Source organism: Vulpes lagopus, chromosome 14 (genome assembly GCF_018345385.1).
Source record: "Vulpes lagopus strain Blue_001 chromosome 14, ASM1834538v1, whole genome shotgun sequence".
Lineage (NCBI taxonomy): Eukaryota > Metazoa > Chordata > Mammalia > Carnivora > Canidae > Vulpes > Vulpes lagopus.
This window is the reverse complement of record NC_054837.1, coordinates 11,558,883-11,584,069: the sequence shown is the minus strand read 5'-3', so window position 1 is coordinate 11,584,069 and position 25,187 is coordinate 11,558,883. Positions and strand designations below refer to the sequence as shown.

At 38.7% G+C, this 25,187-nt stretch overlaps 1 protein-coding gene and 1 gene segment (V, D, J or C); one reads left to right on the top strand and one right to left on the bottom strand.

Annotated features, from left to right (window-relative positions):
• Positions 1–25,187, top strand: part of LOC121475477 — a 399,528-nt gene that overhangs the window by 116,371 nt on the left and 257,970 nt on the right.
• Positions 45–25,187, bottom strand: ZNF280B (zinc finger protein 280B). The gene is made up of 3 exons (XM_041728779.1): positions 25,059–25,187; positions 24,180–24,240; positions 45–4,789 (listed from the first exon to the last, which is right to left on the bottom strand). The coding sequence occupies exon 3, from the start codon at positions 4,717–4,719 to the stop codon at positions 3,088–3,090; it is 1,632 nt and encodes a 543-aa protein (XP_041584713.1). The 5' UTR covers positions 4,720–4,789; positions 24,180–24,240; positions 25,059–25,187; the 3' UTR covers positions 45–3,087.

The following is a 25,187-nucleotide window of genomic DNA, read 5'->3' as shown; positions in this document are numbered from 1 at the left end:
TACTGGTTAAAAGATAATAAAACGAAAACATTTTTTCCAAAAAAACATTTTATTACTACAATTGCTATTTTACTTACAATTTTTGGCAACATTAACAAAATAATAAATTTTATCTGAAAACAAGCAAGCAAAATAGACATGGAAATTCACAAAGGGCAATAACAAAATAGTAATCTTGACAGATATTCAATATATTTGTAAACAAAACAAAGTGACATTGCCTTAAAAAAATATAGAGGTATCAATAGAAAAACAGAGAAAGCTCCTGAAAGAACTCAACTCACTATATTCAGTTTCTTTTGGTTACAGGCACAGAAATTGACTCAAGCTAGCCCAATTCTAAGAGAAGCAAAGCTTTTAATGATTATCTCTTCCTAGCTTTTTGTGAAAACCTAGGAAATTTAACCGGATTGGAGAGGAAAAAAGGAGTGGGGAGGCTTAAAGTGCCTTTAAAAGGGGGAAGAGTAAAAAGGTGGGGGAGATTCATTGTCCGTATCTTCTAAGAACATTGGTGAAGCTCAATAAACCAAAGGAAGTGTCAAACAATTAAGCGAGGTAGCAAGCCATGCAGGCCTAGGAGAAAAGCATTCTAAGAGAAGAGCAGTTACAGAGTCTTTGGAACAGGAAATGTGATTTGCTTAAAGAAAAGCAAGGCCAATGTGTCAAAAATAGTGCACCAGTTGGGAAAATGGTAGAGTAGCATGGCAGAGAATGGAAAAGCGAGAGGAGGTAGATAGGGACCTTATCACCAGAATCTGTAGTTGGCAATAAATAACAATCTGTATTCCTTAGGGTCATACTATAGTTAAATAGCAAATAACAGTTAACAGTGTTGATAATAGCAAGCAACCACAAAAAGAACTAAAATACTTCATATTTTTACTGTTTTGTAAAACAGAATTTCTGTTATAGGAACAGAGTAAGGGAGATAAGTATGCAAAAGTCTGCACATCTATCTATACACAAGTTTCCACCTGAGACTAAAACAAGTGTGCACATACACATACACACACACAAACACACACATTGATTCACACAAATGCACACACACACTCTCTCTCCACCTAAAGAAATAGGTTCAGGCTAAAATATTAAAATATTAACAAAGTGCCTTGGCCCAAGCAAATAAAAAAGCCTAGTAAAATGTTCAAAGTGCAAATCAGTCAAGCATTGAACAAATAAATACAACAGAATCTACACTCAAGAAATTCTTTGAAGTATGAACAATACACTCACAACTACTTTGTTATCTGTCCTTCCCAATTCTAGAAGGGATGCTAAGCTGCTGATGACTTCCCAGTTTTCTGTGAAAGCTCAGGGAATTTAACAAAATCGAAGACGGAAGAAAGAAGTGGGGAGACAGAAGATGCCTTTAAAGAGGAGGAGAAAGCAAGGGAAAATAGTAGACATCTCTCCTTGCTCAGGTCTATAGGTAGCATCCCAGGTTCCTTATGTACAGAGGCTTCTAGATACTTGAATCAAGGTGGAGAAAGAAGGGATGGCACTAGAAAATACCCAGGGAGACTCAATCCTGGGAATCCACAGAGGCAGCCAAGGGTAATGTTCAGGAACCAATACTAAGAGGGCACTCTAGTAATGTGAGTCCTTGGAAACAGCAAGGGGAAAAGATGCCCCCACAGTATAGCTAAGAATTAGACAGCTGGATAAATTAGGTAACTCTAAGACCTAATACCTAACAAAATAAATGGGGCGTTTCTTTCACATCAGAGTGTGTCAAGGAAAACCTAAACTCAACTAGTTTGATGAGGGAAACTATACACACAACAGAGAATAACTGTTAACTGTAATACATTCATGTCCAAAGCAAGATATGAAATTGAAAATTTCACATGTTCAACTGCACGGAAAAATATAAGGAAAAGCCCTATAATGGGCTTAATTTTACTCAGTCACCATGGGCTGCTTTTATACACTGTACCTACTATTTTTGGACAACCCCCATTCCAGTTTAGCAATAAGAGAGCTAAATTTAGCCCAGTCCTTGAACTGGATAGATACCATTTGTTCGGCCCTTTTCAGTTTAAACTATGGGTCCAGTGCAGTTCAAAGTATGGATATCAAGGCTTCTTTCTCTTGAGAAATTTTACTTGCCTTACTACTGTGGCTGAGAGGTATATGGCTAGTTCATTCTGACCAAAAGCCAGCCAGAAGGGAGAGGGAAGGGAACAAGCTGAATTCCTCTTTGGATCACTCAACAGGAGGTCCACTGGCACTAAACCCCATTCCAGTCATTACCCCTGCCTTTCCAGCTGAAGCCAATGATACAGTGATTGTTTCATGTCTGCAGGGGTCCCTTGCCAAATACAGGCATTTTATTTTAATGGTTTTGCTTCTTTGGATGTTCCTGTGCTAGGAAAAGACACTTTGAGACAGTGTTCCCTCTGCCTTGGCTCCAAGACTAGAGTGAATGTGTGTATGTGTGTGTATTTGTGCGTGTGCACCTTAAACCAAGATAAGAAGCCACTGTTCTCTACTGATTAACCTCCCAGTTTCTGGTGCCCATTCATGCCACACTTTGTCCCTCAACTTCTCCACACTCAGGCTCTCAGAGTCAGATTACTTTAGACCATCACAAGACACTTCTGAGCTCAGCAGCTCAGCTCAAATGGGATGATGATGTAACAAAGCCATTCCAGTCTGACTGTAGTTAATATGGAAATCTTCAAGGCATGGAAAAAGTTGAAGAGCATATTAAGTATTTAAAAAACTCTACAGATTCTATATACAGAACTTAAGAGCTTTCAAACATACAAGAAACATGAACTATCAAAATAATAAATAGGTTTCCACTTTTTTCTCTCTCACATACATATATACACAAAACACCTTTGATGTATTAAGCCAGATACAATTACATGAAAAACAGGTAACAAATTTTCAAATAACATCTCAAAATTCAGATCAGACAATACTGTATTTCATAAATTTAAAAAGAAAACTCATAAATGACTCATTGGTTTCACTATTTTTGATGATACTGAATAATGTATGGGTTGTATTTTTTTGTTTCCTATGGAGTTTTTGACTTTGATTGAAATACCTGCTTTAGAATTACTGAAACTAGAATTAACGAGGTTTTTTTGGAATTCTACTTTTAGACCCAGGGGGTGATGGTTCAGAATCAGACGTGCTCACAGTAACAGATGCTAATTCCACTGATCCTGGTTGAAGAGGTCCCAGTGACACTTGAATAACAACCTTTGTTTCGGGGGGCAATCCCTCTAGTTGCTTAGGCTTCTTAAACATTTGATGACACTGGGTCTTATGCTCCATTTTCTCCTTGAAAGTTAAAAACTGTAGCCGGCATTTGGAACACTGGTGAACACTCTTTTCCCAGTGTCCCCTATAATGACACATGTATGGTGTTGCAGTTTTGAAAATCTTAAGACAGAAGGGACAGAGCAAATTCTTAGTGTTTTCATGGCATGTTCTGAAATGCATTTCCACATCAGCAAAGGCTGACGATCTGTAATTGCAAACCTGGCACACATAGGGCATTTCACCAGGCTTATGATTGTCCTTCATGTGCTGTAAGAGAACCTGGTCTGTTTTGAATGACAATTCACAAATTTTACAGACAGCAGAGGGCTCCTGGGTAGTGTGTACACTTTCAATGTGACATTGAAGCTGGAAGGGAGTGGGAAACTGTCGGTGGCAATGCTGGCAGGTGGTGTGGTTTTCCCAGCTGTCAGCCCTCTGCTTCTCAAGTTCCAAATGGTGCTTCATGTGATTCATAAACTTGACGTTTTTTAGAACTTTCAAGCAGCTGAGGCATTTAAAGGTTGTGTGAGTCTTCTGTTCTGGCTGACTGTCTCCTTTATACTGCCCATAATAAAAGTCATGAAGTAATATGACCAGACTTCCTTTCTTGGAATCAACAATCTGGTTTTGACTTGCTAGACTCAAAAAGTCTGTTTCTGTCAGTTTGTTTTCCTTAACAGGGCTTATAGGCTTTAAATGGACACTGTCCTTTGGAAAAGCTGTTGGAAAAGGTGCTCCATTCTGAACATGGCTTAATGAGGTATGAACATTGTTTGAGAGTGTGCTTTGCTGTGTAGTCATTGTATGAAAGTTACCTGAAGGGGACAAAGCTGAAGCATGTCCCCCTATGATTCCATCACTGAGCTTAGGCCTTTTGGGATTTATATCATTTACTTCAGCAGTGGAAAGTCGCTTTGATATGCAAGTACTTTTATTCATACCTCCTACAGAAAGTGCTGCTCCTCCTGGATGCTGTAATGAACTTGTGAATGTAATCAAAGGAGAACATAACTCTGAAGAGCTATCAGGCACGACTTGTGGTGAATTATTTTTATAATCAGGTTTAGACAAAGGCTCAATAATAATAGGACTATCTGTTGATCTTGATTCAGATTCAGAAATTGGCAAGTCGGTCACTGCTTCTGATACAGGGGTCACATAACTTACTGGCTGCAATTTGTGAGTAGTATCTTTTCTGAGGTGACCATACTTTTTTCTCCTTGAACATGAACCTGGGGTAACTCTGTTCAAAATGTTTGAAACAACTGGTTTTGAATTTGAAGTCACTCCAACAAAGATCAGCTCAGCATCATCATTTACATGCTCCACTCCAACAAAGATCAGCTCAGCATCTTCATCTACTTGTTTGGTTTCTTCTACATTCTGTTGTGGTTCTGGCACCTGTTCTTCCTCACATAACATACATGGTTGTTCCATTTTCTAATTTTTTTTTTTATTCTTGAAGATGTGGCCACAGTCCCAGTGCTTTCTTTATGTAAACTGCCACCTAAGTACAAACACAATACACATCAGTAAGTACAGAAAAATGCATTGTCTTATTTTTCTTCAAAACTCTAATATCCTTATTTTATAAGATAAGGACAATAAAACTCACAGGATAAATGACAGTTTAAAGCCTACTATTATTATACGTCTGTGCAACTCTAGCATCATAGCTTTGCCCTATGCTGATCGTGGTTTCTTCTATTAAAAAAAAAAAAAAAAAAGGAAAAAACCTAGTAACTAATCACTAGGTGAAATCATACGTAAAGAGTATGCTATTTTACAAAGGCACCATTGTGCATGGTTTAGAAATATGGGCTTTGGAGTCAGAGAAGATTAAGCTGGAATTCTAAGTCAGCCACACACCAGCTGCATTTCCCTTGGCAAGTTCAAAACTTTTAAATGTGGTTCTGTATCTTAAAGGCAAACGTTCTTATTTCTTAGACTTAAGGTAACAGCTCTTTTTAAAAAGCACCAACAATTCAAGGGTACCTTATTTTGTAGTAGAATTGAAGAAAATTTTACAGTAAATAAACATATCTCAATTGATTCAAACATACTAATTTCATAAATATTAACATAAAAAAAGAAGTGTCAAATTCAAAGAACAGAATAACAATACCTACCCACAGTCAACAGCATAATTCAATGTCAAGTGCTTAGCACATGCCCAGCAGATTGAAACTCTTGATAATTTCATCCCAATTCAAGGCCTTAATTATAGTCCATTCACTGATGTCTCCTAAATTTTTCCCTCCAATCCTGACTTTCCCACTGAACTTCAATCCCAGAACTTCCTCCCTCCACCCACTTCAGTCTCTTCTCCACATGGCAGAAAAAGCGATTGTCACATCACATTACATCACTGCTCAGCTCAAAACCCTCCAATAGCTTTTTGCTTCACTCAGTAAAAAGTCAAGTGCTTCCAATATCTCCAATGCCTGTAAGACCATGCTTCCAAGCCTACATACTGCCCCACAGTTATGTCCTACTCTTCTTCCCTATCCACCTCACTGTAACCACAGTACCCGCCTTGCTATTTCTTGAACACATTAAACACTTTACCTTGCTTAGGGCCCTGTATTTTCTGTCCTTCTAATATGAATGCTCATTATCCAGTTACCTGTATGGCTGACTCCTTACCATCTTCAGACCTCTGTTCCAAGTCTCCTCAAAGAGGTTCTCAAATACTCCAATCAACTGCTAATTCACATTCCCAATCTCTTCCCTTCCCCTCATCTTCAAGTCCTTATCACCACCTAACACATTATAAACTTTATGTATCTTAATTCTTTTTCTACTGTCTATCCCGTAAAATGTAAACTCCAAAGCACACAGATTACTTTTTGTTGACTGTTTTATCTCCAGAGCAAAGAACAGTGCTTGGCACAACATGGGAGCTCAACAAATACAGAATTTGTTAAATGCATTAATAGTAACTTTCATTAATAAGAATATCTATTTGTAGAATAGACTGTTTTCTTTTTTTAAGATTTTATTTATTCATGAAACAGAGAGAGAGAGAGAGAGAGAGAGAGAGAGAGAGGCAGAGACACAGGCAGAAGGGGAAGCAGGCTCCATGCAGGGAACCCATGCAGGACAATCCCAGATCCTGGGAGATGCTCAACCACTGAGCTACCCAGGCATCCCTAATGCCACATTTTCTATGATTTACTCTTAGAATCTTGTCCATGCCAGATATTCTGTAGGCCTATGAAGGACTGAAAGCTTCTAGTTTTTTACAAACATTTTTTATCACAACCTATAGTAAAACAAACAAAAAAAACAATGTATATAGAGTCTCACTACCCAAACACATAAATAACAATTGCTTTACTACATCGGATGCTTATTCTAATATTTTCTATTTAATTTTTCTTAAATTGACCATGATGTAGGTACTTTAAACTATGGTTCATAACTCACCAGTTTCTGCAAACCTAATGTCACAGTTCATTGTAGCCCAATGTAGACAGACCCTTCAAATCCCATCTATAAAAATTAAACTGGCATCTAATATGTGCTATGTACCTCCCATTAATTTAATTAGCACATCAGCATATAATTTTGGAACACACATTTAACCCTGAGATTTGTATACCAATTTCAAAGTAAGTTAAAAAATAAATAGAATATTAAGCAGAAAACGTATTTATTCTTTTCATCACTTGTTCCACAACTATATCTTGCTTGCCCAACACTGGTTTGACACTACCAAATACTAAGTAGAAAGTGGTGAGCATGAAGCTTATAATCTAGTGTTATGAATAGCGATTTACAGCCTTCTTAAAATTAAGTACATAATTAGGTGATATGTAATGCAAGAAAACATTTAAGGCACATCTGAAAACACTGCACCAAAAATTGGTTTTGTCTGTCTATATACAATTTCAATCATCTAATTCCATGCTAATGCCACCTAGTCTACTGTTTCCCAACATAAGCACCGTAACACTTCTGAGCCAGAAAATTCTATGTTGTGGGGGTTGTTGGGTACATTTAGGATGTTTAGCAATATCCCTGACCTCTACTTACTAGATGCTAGTAGCAATCCCCTACATATGCAATCAAAAATGTTCTATGGGAGAACTTATGCCCTCATCTAACCTTCTCCTGAGAATCACTTCCACACTTCTAGTAACTGTCTGCTAGGTAATTCTACATGATACTCTAATATCCTCTGTCAAGAAATAATTCTAAATTGAAATTATTATTCTCAATATCATAAAAATCAGAATAAAATTTACACTTAAAAATAAAAATTTTAAATAAAAAATAGAATAAAAATCTAATTTGACAATTAAAATAACCATCAGAATTATCTGAGGATAGACTTTTTTTAAGATTTTATTTATTCATGAGAGACATAGAGAGAGAGAGAGAGAGAGAGAGAGAGAGGGAGGCAGAGACACAGGTAGAGGGAGAAGCAGGCTCCAAGCAGGGAGCCCAACATGGGACTGGATTCCAGGTCTCCAGGATCACACCCCGGACTGAAGGTGGCGCTAAATCACTGAGCCACTGGGGATGCCCTGAGGATAGACTTTTAAAACCCAGAAAAAGTTATGATTCACCTAAAGTTACATGTAAAGTCTGCAGAGAGCTAGCACTAAAATTCATGATTCCTCAATTCTAGTTCCTCATTCTTCCCACTAGAACTCTAACTTAATGCATGTCTAAATTTCTGGTGATGATGCTATTAATTGCTTAGTCTCTAAGGATCAAAGAGTCTCACTGGATTCATTTTCACTCTCCCTATATTTTATAAAAACTGTTCAAACCTTCCCCAACCCTCCATCAAATTACTCACAGAAACTTGTAAGTGTAGTTCTAAATAACTTTTGGAGCATTAGTCACTCTAAATGCCTTTCATTTCCATTCCTATTAAAGCTCCTCCCCTCAATATCTAGCTTTAAGTCCACTGGTTACTTCATGTTTGTACATCTATACTAGGCTCCAAATTGTCTTGTCTCTCTGTCCTTCCAATTATCACCAACTGCATACCACCACTAGATGAATCTTAAAACACTTCTGTAATTATATCACTCCACTATTCCTCCATTTAAACGACTCCTGCAATTTTAGATAATAGACTTTCAGTTATGCTATGGACCGAAATATGTACCTCCAAAACTCATATGTTGAAGCCCTAACTCCCAGTGTGATGGTATTTGGAGATGGGAACTTTGGGTTCCCATCTAATTAGGTGTAGATAAGGTCATGGGGTGAGGCCTCCTGATGGGAATAGTGCCAACAAGAGATATCAGAGATATCAAGAGCCCTAACTCCCAGTGTGATGGTATTTGGAGATGGGAACTTTGGGTTCCCATCTAATTAGGTGTAGATAAGGTCATGGGGTGAGGCCTCCTGATGGGAATAGTGCCAACAAGAGATATCAGGATCCCATTTGGAGATGGGAACTTTGGGTTCCCATCTAATTAGGTGTAGATAAGGTCATGGGGTGAGGCCTCCTGATGGGAATAGTGCCAACAAGAGATATCAGAAAGCTTGCTTCTTTCTTTGTCTTCCATCTATGATGTGAAGACACAGTGAGAAGGTAGCTGTCTGCAAGCCAGAAGAAAAGGAAGCATATTAGCCAGCACCTTGATCTTGAATTTTCCAGCTTCCAAATCTATGAGAAATCAAATTCTGTTGTTTTAAAAAAATAAATAAACATAAACTGCGTTCCAGGGACATTGCTGGACTTTTCACCCAATTGATCTTGGTAGGATTTTTAGCTGTTGACCATACTGATTAACTTTCTATCCAACCAATCATTCAAGATGAAAAGAGTAGGGAAAAAAATCAAACCTAAAGCGAGTAAGTTAGTGAATGAGTTCATTTAGAACAAGAATAACCTTAGACTATGGGAATTTCCTTGTCACTTCTCCACTGGTATCTTTATTTTCTACAATTTACCAGAATCTTAAGATACCGGGAGTCAGGAGGTTGGACATGCCAAAGATCTACTAGATCTAGGGAACTAATCCTCAAAATCACTTTATATCCCCTATCAACAAAGCTGCCAAGGGCTGTGGAAGGAGTTAATGAGAAGATTTCATGCCAAATATACCTGAGAGGACAGTAGTAAAACTCATCTCCCAGGTTATTCCTATGTATTTAAACAATGGCCCTCTTCATGGGTCTTTGTTATAGCCACAACAACAGTTTTTTTTCAGGTATTAGTCCTTCTTGAATAGCTTCCTAAGATTAGGCTAATAGGACTCCTCTGATATCTATCCTCACCAACCTCCCTTGTCCCTCTTTTCATCCCACTACCACTCCACCAAATCCCTATCCCTACCCTTTCACTCTTTTCCCATCCATAGCACTCATGTCTCTTCCCCACTACTCTTCACTTTTCTTCCATTAACCCCAACCAGCTGCTGCCTTAGAATGTAATGCCCATTAAACACATCCTCGGTGGAAAGGAGAGCCTCACAGGATCCTTAAAACTATAGTAAACATTTATATTCCACTTTAGGGCAACTAAGGAAAACAAAAATAATGTTTTCATAAGTATTTTTATTTTTATTTAATTTTTATTATTATTATTTTTTTTATTTATGATAGTCACACAGAGAGAGAGAGGCAGAGACACAGGCAGAGGGAGAAGCAGGCTCCATGCACCGGGAGCCCGACGTGGGATTCGATCCCGGGTCTCCAGGATCGCGCCCTGGGCCAAAGGCAGGTGCCAAACCGCTGCGCCACCCAGGGATCCCCTTCATAAGTATTTTTAAATAAATATTGGTGGGATCCCTGGGTGGCGCAGCGGTTTGGCGCCTGCCTTTGGCCCAGGGCACGATCCTGGAGACCCGGGATCGAATCCCACGTCGGGCTCCCGGTGCATGGAGCCTGCTTCTCCCTCTGCCTGTGTCTCTGCCTCTCTCTCTCACTGTGTGCCTATCATAAATAAATAAAAATTTAAAAAAAAAATAAAATTAAAATAAATAAATAAATAAATAAATAAATAAATAAATAAATAAATAAATAAATATTGGTTTATAAATAAGCTTAGGGCAGTAGCTTGAAAAAAAATGGGGTCTACTCTGACCTGGGAGTCTAAAAAGGGAAACTATTAAACCAAGTTGTTCTTTGTCAAAAAGACATGATTATTTCTGTAGATTGGACTAAAAAGAAATCAACAATTCATAGATCCTCACTACCAATTTTCACTCTTGCTACCTCTCTGACCTCTTTTTCCATTATTCTAACACTCATTCACTACAATCCAATCACAGTGGCTTCCCTGCTACTCCCTTTAGTATCTGCCTGAAACTCCTGTCTCCCAAAAATCTCATGGCTAATATATCCAGTCCCTGTCCAAACTTACCTTTACTGTAAGACTTGCTCTGATCACCCAATCTAATATTACAACACTCTTACCTACCCAACATTTTATCCTATGACCCTGCTCTACTATTTTCTTCCTAATTTTATAACCTCACCTTTTGTAACACCAAGAATGTATTGTTGCATTATATTATATACCTTTCTTTCTTCACTAGACTATCAGTTCTCCACTGGAGAAGTTCTGTTTCTTTAGCTTGTTTTGTTTGTTTTTGTCTGTTTTGCTCATTGATTTCTCCCAAATTCCTAGAGCAGTCCCGGCACATAAGTCTTCAATATTTGTTAAAGAAAAACGATTACCTGGGAGTTAGAAATAAGTTCAAAAAAGGAAGGTGGATTGAGGGAACAAGTATGAAATTAAACCTAAAGAATAATCAATTTTCTTCAAGTCTGGGAGCCACTGAAGTGTACTGTTACAGCAAATGTGAGAACCTGCAATCCTCAGACTCAGGAGGATGACTATGGTCAGCCACTTTTAGCCATTTTTCCCTTTTCTTTCCTTTCCTCCCAAGAGCAGCATCTTAGAAGAATCTACAAAGTAAAAATGAGCAGGTTAACCTAAAAGTGGCCTATTAGTTCGGAAACAAGTTCTTTTTCTAAGACTGCATGTTTAGAAAGGTTTGGAAGTATCAGATGAATGGTAAATGATTTAAAAGAGAGGGTGAAAAGAACCACAAAAAAAGATGACTAAAAAAAAAAAAAAAAGACCATGTTAATTTGTTAAATGCGAGCAACAAGGTAAGGTCATAGGAATGGTGAAAAAAAAAAAAAAAAACAAAAACAAATATTCCCTCCTTCATAAAAGCAAAGAGAACAGTCAAAATGGTCAAAATCAAGTTTTTTGCCGGACACTTGCACCCCGATGTTTATAGCAGCAATGTCCACAATAGCCAAACTGTGGAAGGAGCCTTGGTGTCCATCAAAAGATGAATGGATAAAGAAGATGTGGTCTATGTATACAATGGAATATTCCTCAGCCATTAGAAACGACAAATACCTACCATTTGCTTCAAAATGGATGGAACTGGGGGGTATTATGCTGAGTGAAATAAGTCAATCAGAAAAGGACAAACATTATACGGTCTCATTCATTTGGGGAATATAAAAAATAGTGAAAGGGAATAAAGGAGAAAGGAGAAAAAATGAGTGGGAAATATCAGAAAGGGAGACAGAACATGAGAGACTCCTAACTCTGGGAAACGAACAAGGGGTGGTAGAAAGGGAGGTGGGCAGGGGGTGGGTGTGACTGGGTGACGGGCACTGAGAAGGGCACTTGATGGGATGAACACTGGGTGTTATTCTATATGTTGGTAAATTGAACACCAATAAAAAATAAATTTGTAAAAAAAAATCAAGATTTTTGATCCCGGAAATTAACCAAAGGTTTGCAAAAAACAGGATTTCTGTGGAAAACAGTTTGGCAGTTCCTCAAAAAGTTAAACAATGAGTTATCATATGACCCCACAAGTTCACTTCTAGGTATATGCCCAAGAATTGAAAACCAGTACTCAAATTACATGTAAAGTACATCATGATTATAGTAGTCTAATTCACAAGAACTTAATGGTGAAAATAATACAAATATCCATCAATGGATGAATGGACAAATTGTGGTATATAAAACACTGAAATATTATTCAACCATAAAGAGAATAAAGGCACCTCCATGTTCATTGCTGCATAATTTACAACAGCCAAGATATGGAAATAACTGAAGTATCAACTGATAAATGAAGAAAATGTGGTATATACAAATAGTAAAATAATATTCAGCCATAAAAAAATGAAATATTGCCATTTGTGATACAATGGACCTGAAGGCATTATGCTAAGTGAAATAAGGCAAATAAAGACAATTACTGTATGATCTCACTAATATGTGGAATCTTTTTTTTTTTTTTTTAAGATTTTATCTATCCATTTGTGAGAGACACAGAGAGAGAGGCAGAGACATAGGCAGAGGGAGAAGCAGGCTCCCTGCAGGGAGCCCGATGTGGGACTCGATCCCAGGACCCCAGGATCACGACCTGAGCTGAAGGCAGAGCTCAACCACTGAGCCACTCAGGCATCCCAATATGTGGAATCTTTAAGAACAATAATAAACTAATAGAAACAGAGAATAGACTGGTGACTGCCAGAGGCAAGGGAGGGGGATAAAGGGGATCAAAAGGTACAAACTTCCAATTATAAGTATGTCATGGAGATGTAATTAATGTACAACATAGTTCCTATACTTAATAATATTGCATTGCATATTTGAAAGTTGCTAGGAGAGTAGATCTTAAAAGTTCTCATCACAAGATAAAAAAAATTACATATGGTGACAAATGTTAACTATACTTATTGGGCATCATATCACAATTTATACAAATACCAAATCATGCTGTACACCTTAAATTAATATAATGTTATATGTCAATTATACCAATAATTTTTTAAAAATGGAATGAAGTATTGATACTACAACCTGAATAAAACCTAAAAACATGCAAAGTGAAAGAAGTCAGACAGAAAAGTTCATATATTATATGATTTTATCTATAGGAAATATCCAGAATAGATAAAGCCATAGAATCTAAACAATGGTAGTTGCCAGGGGATGGGAGAGGAGAAATGGAGAGAAACTGCTTAATGGTAAAGAGTTTTACTTTGGAATGTTTGAGATATTATGGAGCTAGATAAGGGCAGCAGATGTACAACATTGTGAGTGCTCTAAATACCACTGAATCTTTCACTTTAAAATGACTGATTTTATGTTATGTGAATTTCACCCTCAATATATTATTTTTTTAAATAAAGAGGGGATATTACTACCAACCATACGGAAATTTTTAAAAAAATTTTTTTTCAAATGGGCAAAAGACATGAAGAGAAATCTCACAGAGGAAGACATGGACATGGCCAACAAGCACATGAGAAAATGCTCTGCATCACTTGCCATCAGGGAAATACAAATCAAAACCACAATGAGATACCACCTCACACCAGTGAGAATGGGGAAAATTAACAAGGCAGGAAACAACAAATGTTGGAGAGGATGCGGAGAAAAGGGAACCCTCTTACACTGTTGGTGGGAATGTGAACTGGTGCAGCCACTCTGGAAAACTGTGTGGAGGTTCCTCAAAGAGTTAAAAATCGACCTGCCCTACGACCCAGCAATTGCACTGTTGGGGATTTACCCCAAAGATTCAGATGCAATGAAACGTCGGGACCCCTGCACCCCGATGTTTCTATCAGCAATGGCCACAATAGCCAAACTGTGGAAGGAGCCTCGGTGTCCATCGAAAGATGAATGGATAAAGAAGATGTGGTTTATGTATACAATGGAATATTACTCAGCAATTAGAAACGACAAATACCCACCATTTGCTTCAACGTGGATGGAACTGGAGGGTATTATGCTGAGTGAAATAAGTCAATCGGAGAAGGACAAACAGTGTATGTTCTCATTCATTTGGGGAATATGAATAATAGTGAAAGGGAATATAAAGGAAGGGAAAAGAAATGTTGGGAAATATCAGGAAGGGAGACAGAACATAAAGACTCCTAACTCGGGGAAACGAACTAGGGGTGGTGGAAGGGGAGGAGGGTGGGTGTTGGAGGGGAATGGGTGACGGGCACTGAGGTGGACACTTGATGGGATGAGCACTGGGTGTTTTTCTGTATGTTGGTAAATTGAACACCAATAAAAATTAATTAAAAAAAATTTTTTTTTTCAAGATTTTACTTCTTTAACTGAGAGAGAGAGAGAGAGTAAGCACAAACTGGGGGGGGGGGGGAGCAGGAGGTGTAAGGGAGAGACAGGGGGAGGGGCAGAAGAAGGAGAAGCCAGCTCCCAGCTGAGCAGGAAGCCCAATGGGGCTTGATCCCAGGACCCCAAGATCATGACCTTAGCCAACTGAGGTCATGACCTGAGCCAATTGAGCCAACTAGGCTCCTCGGAAATTTAAAAAATATATTAAGAGGGTACTATAAACAATTTTACTCCAAGGAATAAGATAACCTTGATGAAATGGATAAATTCTAGAAAGACACAAACTACCAAATTGACTCCAAAAACAAACCTAGAAAATAAAAATATATCCAAAATAAGAGATTAAGTTAGTAATAAAAAAAAATTACCCAAACAAAAAATCAAAGATCAAATGACTATCCTTGTAAATTCTACTAAAACAATTCAAGAAGAATTAGCACTAATCCTCCATCAACTCGTCCAAAAATTAGGAGAGAAAACTTTCCAGCTCATTCTGAGGCCAGTACTATTTATACCAAAATTAAAGACCTCACACATCAAAAACAAAAACAAAAAAGCCTCCTATATACTAATATCTCTTATGAATGGAGGTAAAAAAATCCTTAACAAAATACTAACAAATTTAATAACATATAAAAGAACTATACACCATGACCAAGTGAGATTTACGTAAGAAATGCAAAGTTGGTTCATTATATAAAAATCAATCAATATTATACAATTTCAATAGAATAAAAGACCAAAAACCCACATCTGCCAGCAAATAAAAGCATTAAACAAAATTTAGCACCCTTTTGTGAGGTGAAAAAAAAAACCCACTCAACAATTGGGAGAAGGGAACTTTTTCAATCAGACAAAGGGCATTTGTAAAAGACCCACAGCTAGCATTATATTTCATGGTAAAAAGACTGAAAGCTTCTCTTCTAAGATCAGGAACAAGACAAAGATGTCCACTTCTAACATTCTGATTCAACATTATACTGGAGGTTGTTTAACCAGGACAATCAGGCAAGGAAAAAAAAGTAAAAAAGTATTCAGACTGGAAAAAAAGAAGTAAAACTACATGCAGAAGACATTTCTGTACATAGAAAATTTTGAGAACTTAGTATTAGACCTAGTAAACAATGTAAGATCAATATAAAACATCAATTATATTTCTATACATTAGCAATAAACACTGAAAATGAAGTAAGCAGTTCTGTGTACACAAGCATTACAAAAAATAAAATACTTAAGAACAAATTTACCCCCCAAAAAATGTAAGAAATTCATACTGAAAACACTCAATTATACTGAATACACTGCTGAGACAATTAAAAAGAACGAAGTAAATGCATACATCTCATATTAATGGATAAGATCTAATATTGTTCAGACAAGACTCCAGATACTGATTTATCAAAATCCCAGCTTGCTTTTTCACAGAAATTAAAATTCATGTGGAAATGCAAAAGACTTAGAACAGCCAAAATAATCTTAAAAAAGAAATGAAAATTTCACATTGATTTCAAAACTTATGACAAAGTTACAGTAATGAAAAGTGTGGTACTAGCATAAAGATAGAAACATAGATCAATAGGATACAATTCAGAGTCCAGAAATAAACCCATACACTAATGGCCAATTGATTTTCAGCAAGAATACCAAAATAATTAAGTGGGGAACAGATTAAGATTTTTCAACAAATGTTCGAACAACTGAACCTCCATCCACATCAAAAGAATGAGGTTGGACCCCTGCTAACACCATATACTAAAACAACAAAACAAAACCCCTCAAAATAGACTGTAGAACTAAATATAAGAGCTAACTGTAATTTTTTTTTAAAAATAGAGGTAAATGTTTTTTTTTTTTCAACAAGATAACAAAAGAATAATAACCAAAGAAAAATAAACAGGATTTCATCAAGGGGAACCTTCTCATACTGTTGTGGGAATGCAAGCTGGTACAGTCACTCTGGAAAACAGAGTCCTCAAGAAACTAAAAATAGAGCTACCCTACAACTCAGCAATTGCACTACTAAGTATTTACCCCAAAGATACAAAAGTAGTAATGATCTGAAGGGGCACCTGTACCACAACGTTTATAGCAGCAATGTCCACAACAGCCAAACTATAAAAAGAACCCAGATGTCCATCCATAGATGAATGGATAAAAAAGATGCAGTAATATATGTACACAATGGAATATTAATCAGCCATCAAAAAAATGAAATCTTGCCATTTGCAATTACATGGATGGAATTGGAGGATATTATGCTAAGTGAAATAAGTCAATCAGATAAAGAAAATTACCGTGATTTCACTCATATGTGGAATTTAAATAACAAAACAGAGGATCATAGGCAAAGAGAACAAAAAATCAAATAAGACAAAATCAGAGGGAGAAAAACCATAAGAGACTCTTAACCACAGAAAACAAACTGAGGGTTACTGGAGGGGAGGAAGTGGGGGGATGGAGTAGCTGGTTAGTTCATTAAGGAGGGCTATAATGAGAGATGTAATGAGCACTGGGTGTTATATAAGACTGATGAATCACTGAACTCTACATCTGAAACTAATAGTACACTATTTGCTAATTAATTTAATTTAAATAAATTTTTAAAAACAGGATTTCATCAAATTATTATTTTTTATTATTTTTATTTACTTATTCATGGGAAACACCGAGAGAGAAGCAGAGACATAGGCAGAGGTAGAAGCAGCCTCCCTGAAGGGAGACTGATGTGGAACTCAATTCCAGGACCCCAGGATGAACCAAAGGCAGATGCTCAAACACTGAGGCATCGGGTGCTCTGGATTTCATCAAATTAAAAACTTTTGTCCTCTAAAGGATACCATCATGAAAGTAAAAAAGACAACCCAAAGAATGGGAGAAAATATCTATAAATCATATATATGATAAGGGATTTATATCCACAATATATAAAGACCTCTTATATCAGAAGACAACTCAATTTAAAAATGGGCAAGGGTGGTGCCTGACTGGCTCAGTCTGAAGAAAATGACTTTTGATCTAAGGGTCATGAGTTCGAGCCATATGTTGGCTGGAGAGATTACTTAAATAAAAACTTTAAAAAAAGGAGGCAATGAAACAGAAATTTCCCCAAAAATGATAAACAAATGGCCAAGTATAAATATGTTCAACATGCTAATCAGAGGAATGTGAATCAGAACCACAATGATGTATCACCTTATACCCCTTAGGATAGCTACTATCAAAAAATATAAAAACAAATAAGCACACTAGAAAATAACAACTGTTGCAAGGGATGTGAAGAAATTAGAATCCTCATGTGCTGTGGTTGGAATGTAAAATGGTGCAATTGCTATGGAAAGCAAAAGAGGTTCCTCAAAACATTAAAAATTGAACTACCATATGCTCCAGCAATCCCACTTCCGGATATACATCCAAAAGAAATGAAAGCAGGATTTCAAAGAGATATTTGCACACTTACATTCATGATAACAGCAGCACTGTTCATGATAATTAAGAGGTGGAAGCAGCCCAAATGTTCATTAACTGATGAATGAATTCTTAAAATGTGGTATACACATACAATCAGATATTATCCAGCCATAAGAAGGAAGTCCCGCCACATACAGCAACACCTATGAACCTTGAGGACACTTATGCCAAATTTAAAAAACCAATCACAAAGAAACAAATACTATGTTAATTCCACTTATATGAAGTATCTAAAGTAGTCAAAGCAACAGAAAAGAAACAAAAAGTAGAAAGGTGGATACCTCACTCTAGGGAGAGAGGGAAAAGGGGAGTCTGTTGTTTAATGGGATGGATACAAAGTTTCAATTTTGCAAGATGAAAAGTTCTAGAGATCTGTTTTAAAACAACTTGAATAGGGGCACCTGGGTGGCTCAGTGGTTGAGCATCTGCCATTGGCTCAGTTGTGATCCTGGGGTCCTGGGATTGAGTCCCACATCAGGCTCCCTGCAGGCAGCCTGCTTCTCCCTCTCCTATGTCTCTGCCTCTCTGTGTCACTCACAAATAAATAAAATCTTAAAAAAAAAAAACAATGTGAATATATTTAACAATTAAATGGTTAAGATGGTAAAATTTATGTTATGTTTTTACCAAAATAAAAAATGAGCAAAAAATTTGAATAAACATTTTCCCAAGGAAGTACACAAATAATACAATACAATAAGCACAAGAAATGCTCCTCAATACAAGTAGTTATTAGGGGAAATGTGAATCAAAATCACAATTAGATACCACTTTATATCCACTGGGTTGACTATAATCAAAAAATAGGAACAGTAAAAATGTAACAAAGAATGTGGAAAAATCAGAATCCTCATATTGCTGGCACAACTGCCACTTCGGAAAGCAATTTGGTAGCATCTCAAAAATTAAATATAGAGGTATATGATCCAGCAATTTCCCTCCCAGGTATATATCCCAAAGAGTTGAAAATATAAGTCCACGCAAAAATTTGCTCAACAATGTTCAGAGCAGCATTATTCACAATAGCTGCAAAGTGCAAACAACCCAAATGTCCATTAACTGATGAATGGATACATTGTGGCATAGCTATACAATGGAATGTTATTCAGCCAGGAAAACAAAGTACCACTATACATGTATAACATGGATGAACCTTGGAAACATGCTAAGTAAATAAAGCCAGACACAAAAAGGCCAAATATTGTATGATTCCTTTAATATAAAATGCCTATATTAGGCAAATCCATGACACAGAAATAGACTAGTGGTTGCCATGGGCTGGGGTAGGGTGTAGAATAAGGAATATAGTAGTTTTAATAATAGTAGTAGGCCTTGAAAAATACTAGATCCTAATCCCTGAAAAGTGTTATCTGATTTGAGAAAAGGGTCTTTGCAGATGTAATTAAGAATCTTGAGATGGGAAACTTATGCTGAATTATACATACAAATGGACCCAAAATATCACAAGTATCCTCCGTAAGAGAGACAGAAGATTTCACACATACAATAGGAGAAAGCATTGTAACAATATTGGAGTAATAGGGACACAGCCAAAGAATGCCAGCTGGAAGAGGCAAGGAATGGATTCTCCCCTAGAGTATCCAGGGTAGCATGGCCCTGCCAACACACTGACTTAGGTCCAGGGATAGTGATTTCTAATTTACCTCAAGAACAGAGAGAAAATAAACTTTTGTTGTTTTAATCCGCCAAGAGTGTGGTAATTTGTTATAGTAGCCACAGGAAACTAATACAGGGTTTTAGGATTGATGAAATGTTTGGGAATTAAGATAGTAGTAAAGACTGCACAATTTGTGAATATACTAAAAATCATTCAATTTTCCATTCTACAGAGTGAATGTATAATATGTGAATTATATCTCAATTAAAGAAAACAATGCCTAGCAATAGGCTGGTGTGACCCCCACATCCCAACAACTGATACTAAATTTTCAAAGTCCCTAAACAGACTCCATTCATGTAACAAAAATTAAGTAATTAGGATTATGGTAACAATGCAAACTAATCCAGCCAACAGAGAGTTAAACTTATATCATATGGTCAATCTACAAATTTGCAGTGGGAGGCATACATCCCCAGGGATAGATAGATATCATCTGGTAGAGTGAACACTACTCTGATACCAAGGACTTGAAACACCAACTTAATTAACATTAGGATTGCTAAATATCTTGATTTGACCAGGACAATCCAGTTTGACCTGCTGTCCCTATGTATTTTTTAATAGTGCCATTTTTCAGTCTTAAAAATATCTTGATTTCAGGCTGCCTGAGTGGCTCAATCATTTAAGTATCTGACTGTGGATTTCAGCTTAGGTTATGATCTCAGGGTCATGAGATCAAGATCTGTGTTGGGCTCTGTGCTTGGTGGGGAGTCTGCTTATTTTCTCTCTCTCCTTCACCTCCCTCCAAAAAAGAAAACAAAACAAAAAACAAAACAAAAAAACTGATTTCAGTGATAAATTAGTCTACCTAATTATAAGGAATCTGGAAGTTAGGAAAGTGGTGAGAGCATATTCTATACAGGCCAGATGGGCCCTGTCATGCATCTCCATATAATATATATCTCCTTGCTACTGGAAAGCTCCCAAGGAAAAAATTCCTGATAGGACTCCCACAGAGCATCCATATTTTGTTTTAAAATGTATACAATACTAACGATTAAGCAGAACTCTCGGAACTCTATTATTTGGTGTTACTCAAATGACTAATTTATACATTTAAAGGAAAGTATAAGTAATACTTGTAGTTGACAAGTATAAGAAACTTACAAAGGATGGCTTAAAATAACTTGTATCCAAATTTTTTTAACTGTTATGAAACCAGAAGATGAAAGTCACTATTATTTTTTTCATATCAAATTGACCCTAACATAATAATGCTATGTTAGAATTCCTGGGTGCAAAAAAAAGGAGGAGGGGGGAATTTTTTTCTTTCTTTCTTTCTTTCTTTCTCATTTTTTAAAAGAAATTATTACTCCATGGAAAGATCATAAGTTCTATGGGTGGTCATACATATAAGGTTGGTAATGTTCTGATATTCACTATTTTGGATGAAGTACAACTATAAAACAAATTAAATCAGTAGAATTAGAACATATCCCTATCCACAAAAGGCTGAGAAACAAAGAAATGACACAGGAGCACAATGATAAAGAACTGCATAGTTCTGACAGTCTCCTAACCCTAACCCCTAACAGAGAAAAGAGGAGGGAAGAGCATCAAGATGGTGTTTGTGAGGAATCTGAGCATCAGGAAGTATCTAGTGAGCCTACCAAGTGCCAGGTACTTGTCTAGGTACTGGTGATACAGTAGTGATTGAAACAAAGACTCTTTCTTCAGGGACTTGACACTGCAATAGAGATAACTAGAAAATACATTTTAAAAAATAGACACATATGAAGTTGCTGTATGCAATGTTATAATAGCACATGTTACATATTTCAATTCCTAATGTAATGTAAAAGATACAAAATATATTATTATATATGTGTATACATATACATAAAATTTCAAATGGTTATAAATGCTACAGAGAAAATAAAGGAGGAAATGAGCCAGGTAGCATAGAGGCAGGTTGATATTTGTATGGCATGGTTATGGGGATCTGGGGAAGAATTCGCCAGCAGAAGGAAGGGTAAACACCAAGGCTCTGAGAGGAACCTGCTTACCAAATTTAAGGACTGCTCAAGAGGCTAACATAGGCAAGCCAATGGAAAGGGAGAGAAACTGGAGATGAGATCAAAGAATGAGTTCATCGTAGTATGTTAATGTAGGCCATTCTAAGTTCTTTGGTTTTTACTCTGAGTGTAATGGGTCACTGGGAGGTTTTGAGTGAGGAGTGATTCGATCTTTCATTTCAAAAGGATCACTCTGGCTTGCTATATGAAGAAATTAGACTTTAGAGGGTAATACCTGGGAGCAGGAAGGCAAGTTAAGAGAGCACTGAAATAATACAGAGAGGAGGTGATAGTAGTACAAGACAGGGATACTGAGAAGGGGTCAAATTCCTGATCAAACCTTTAAGGTTAAATGTTCACAAGATTTGTTGATAGATTGGATCTGGGATATGAAGAGGATGACACCTACAAGAGGTAATGCTGAGCAGGTAAATATGAGACCAGAGCTCAGGGAAAGACCTAGGCTAAGTACACAAATTTTGGAGTCTTTGGCATGTAATGTTACATAAAACACAAGACTAGATGAGGTCATCTAGGGAAAGAGGGCTGATATCCAAGCCCTGGGGCATTCCATCAGTTAGAGGTCAGGGACATAAGAAGAAACCAGGAAAGGATATGAAAAGGGAACACTTACTTAGAGCCAACTGGGGTGGAGGTAGGGGTGGGGGGTGGGGGTGGGGGCAGTAAAAGGAAATTGAGAAAAAGAAACATGTTGTAATCCAAATGAAAAATTATTTTCAGGGAAGAGGAAATGAATGACTCTGATAAATGCTGCCAATAGATCACATAATTAATAACTAACAACTGATTACTGGATTAAGCACTGTAGAATTCATTGATGATCTTGACAAGAGTGGATTTAAAGGAGCATGGGAGAACTGGAGGAAGCAAATAAGCACAATTCTGGAGTTTTCCTATAATGAAAAGCAAATATGAAATAAAATAAGCAGAAGGGGGATATGCAATTAAAAGATGGACTTTTTTAATGAGAGGTGATATTACAGTCTGTTTGGTGATGATAATCATCCAGAGAAACCAAAAACTTAATCCAGGACAAAGAAGAGACTTGCTGGAAGAGTATTCCTAAATAAACAAAAACTGCTTGGATTTAGTACATAAGGGAAGGTTTTGCCCTTAGCCTGGAGCCAAATAATTCACTCATAATAACAGAACAATCTGGAGAAGAGTTGGAATGGTGGGTAACGGGTGTGGTAGCCAGCCTCCAAGATGGCCCCAAATAAATCTTGTGAATCTGGTATTCACACTCTTGTGTAGTGCTCTCCCACACTATCACAAGGTTAGCCTATGTGACTAAGCAAATACAGATGGGATGGTATCGAACTTCTGAAAAAGACTGCACTTCATCTTGGGGCAAACTCGCTCTTGAATCTCCTGAATCACTCTATCTAAGGGAAGCCAGTTGCCATGACAGGCACAGCCCCATGGAGAGGCCCACAGAGTGAAGAACTGTCAGTCAAGTGAGCAAGCTTGGACACTGGTCATCCAACAAAAAAGTCCTCAGAGACTGCCAACCCAGTCAAGAGCTTCAGTATGACCTCCTAAGACACCCTGAGCCAGAATCACCCAGCTGAGCCAGTCCTAGATCCTAGAGCATGACAAATGTTGAGACAAACATTCCTTAGGTCATTAAGTTTGAGACAACGTGTCCCACAGCAATAGATAACTATATAATGGGTCTCACTGAGCTATATACACAAGTTACTGGGCATACAACTTACTTATTGGTTGCCAACTGGCATGAAACGATTTCATGTGGCCTCGCCCACCCATATTCAATCACTTCACCAAGTAAAGCCCTTAAGGAAAGGGTAATACAAATGTGCAAACTAACCTCGTGTAATCACTCTTAATCAACACACATTTACCCTGAGTTAACCACTTTAACACATGAGCTGAAACCTCTGGTATGTGTATCAGCCCATCTTGGCCTCACACCATTGTACAAGAAGTCAGTTTCATGCAGCTTAAAATGTATGACCCTCTTACTTTCTTTTTCCTTTCGAGAGAACAGGTGAAAGAATGCTGCCCTCCTTGTTTTTAAGGGAGCAATAAACAGAGCTCCAGAATTGGCTTGCATTTACCAGACATACTCAGGTCAGACACACTCAGGAAACACTGTCTAAACAGTAGTCTTTTTTTTTTTTCTAAGATTTTATTTATTTATTCATGAGAGACACACACAGAGAGCGAGAGAGGCAGAGACACAGGCAGAGGGAGAAGCAGGCTCCTCGCAGGAAGCTCGATGTGGGACTCGATCCCAAGACTCCAGGATCATGCCCTGGGCCAAAGGCAGGTGCTAAACTGCTGAGCCACCCAGGCTGCCCAGTAGTCTTTTAACACAGGAGAAAATAAGGGAAAACTGAAGGAAAAAAAGATACAATCTTGGTCCTTATAAAGATCTCTCCGGGGCACCTGGGTGGCCCAGTGGTTGAGTGTCTGCCTTCAGCTCAGGTCGAGATCCTGGAGACCCGGGATCCAGTCCCACGTCAGGCTCCCTGCGTGGAGCCTGCTTCTGCCTCTCTCGCGTGCACTGTGTCTCTCATGAATAAATAAAATCTTCAAAAAAAAAAATAAAAAAAGATAAATAAATAAAGATCTCTCATCTTACCTCAGGTGTGCACTGAAACTTCTAAGAATTTGAGCTACTCCAGGCAGGAGAAGGTCACATCCTTGAGGCAAGCAGAGAGGAGGATGTGGGTCACTTGCACGTTGCAGGCATGTTTTCTATTCCACTGCCCACCTGAGATCGCCTTCTGGATGTTGATCAAGCACCTCGCGCGAGGAACCAGGGAAGAGAACCGGATCCTCTCCGGGGCACCTGTTCCTCCCCCACTCCCCTCCCCCACATCTTAGTAAAGAAAACACTACGCCTGCCCACGGCCCCCAACCCAAAGCCTTGGAAACCACCCTGGTGTCCTGGCTGTCGGGGGGGGGGGGGGGATTTGCGGGGGACCTCCTTAGGCGGGAGGGTCTCAAACAGTGTCCCGGCAGAAATACAGCGAACAAGGAAGAGGTGCGGGGCGCTTCGGGAGGCGGGAGAGGGAGCAATAATGAATTTACAGATACTTGAACGTCCTTAAAGGGTCTGGGCCCGCCGGCGTCCGGAGCGCGTCCAGAACCGCCAGGATGAAACCACGTGAATCCCACCGGAGACCCCGCAGGCCAGGTCGGGCAGAGCCGGAGGGGCAGGGCAGGCCTCGCCTCCGGGAGGCGCAGGCGGGGCCCGGGCCTGGGGGAGGGGGCGGCCCGCCGCCGGTGGGGGAGGGGAGGCTGCCCGAAAGGCCCCCGCCGAGGCGGACGCAGGCGTGAGCGTGGAGGGGCCCTTCGGAGGCCGCGGCAACAGGCACAGGCCGCTCCCGCGCGGCCAGACCCGGAGCGCGGCGGCCGGCTGGGCTGCGGCCGCGGCCGCCCTCCCCCTCCCCTTCCCCCTCCCCCTCCCCCGCCCCTCCCCGCCGGGATCCCCGGGCCGCGCCACGCCCCCCCTTACCAGCCCGGGTCCGCCGCGTCCCCGAAGCGGTCCCGGAGCTGCCGGCGGCGCACCGCCCCGACGCGCTCCCCAGGCGAAGCCTGAGGGGACGACGCCTCCTCAGGCCCCAGGCACCGCTGACGCCGCCGC

Coding starts and splice junctions, on each gene's coding strand:
- ZNF280B (XM_041728779.1), bottom strand. CDS start 4,719: ATGGAACAACCATGTATGTTATGTGAGGAAGAACAGGTGCCAGAACCA.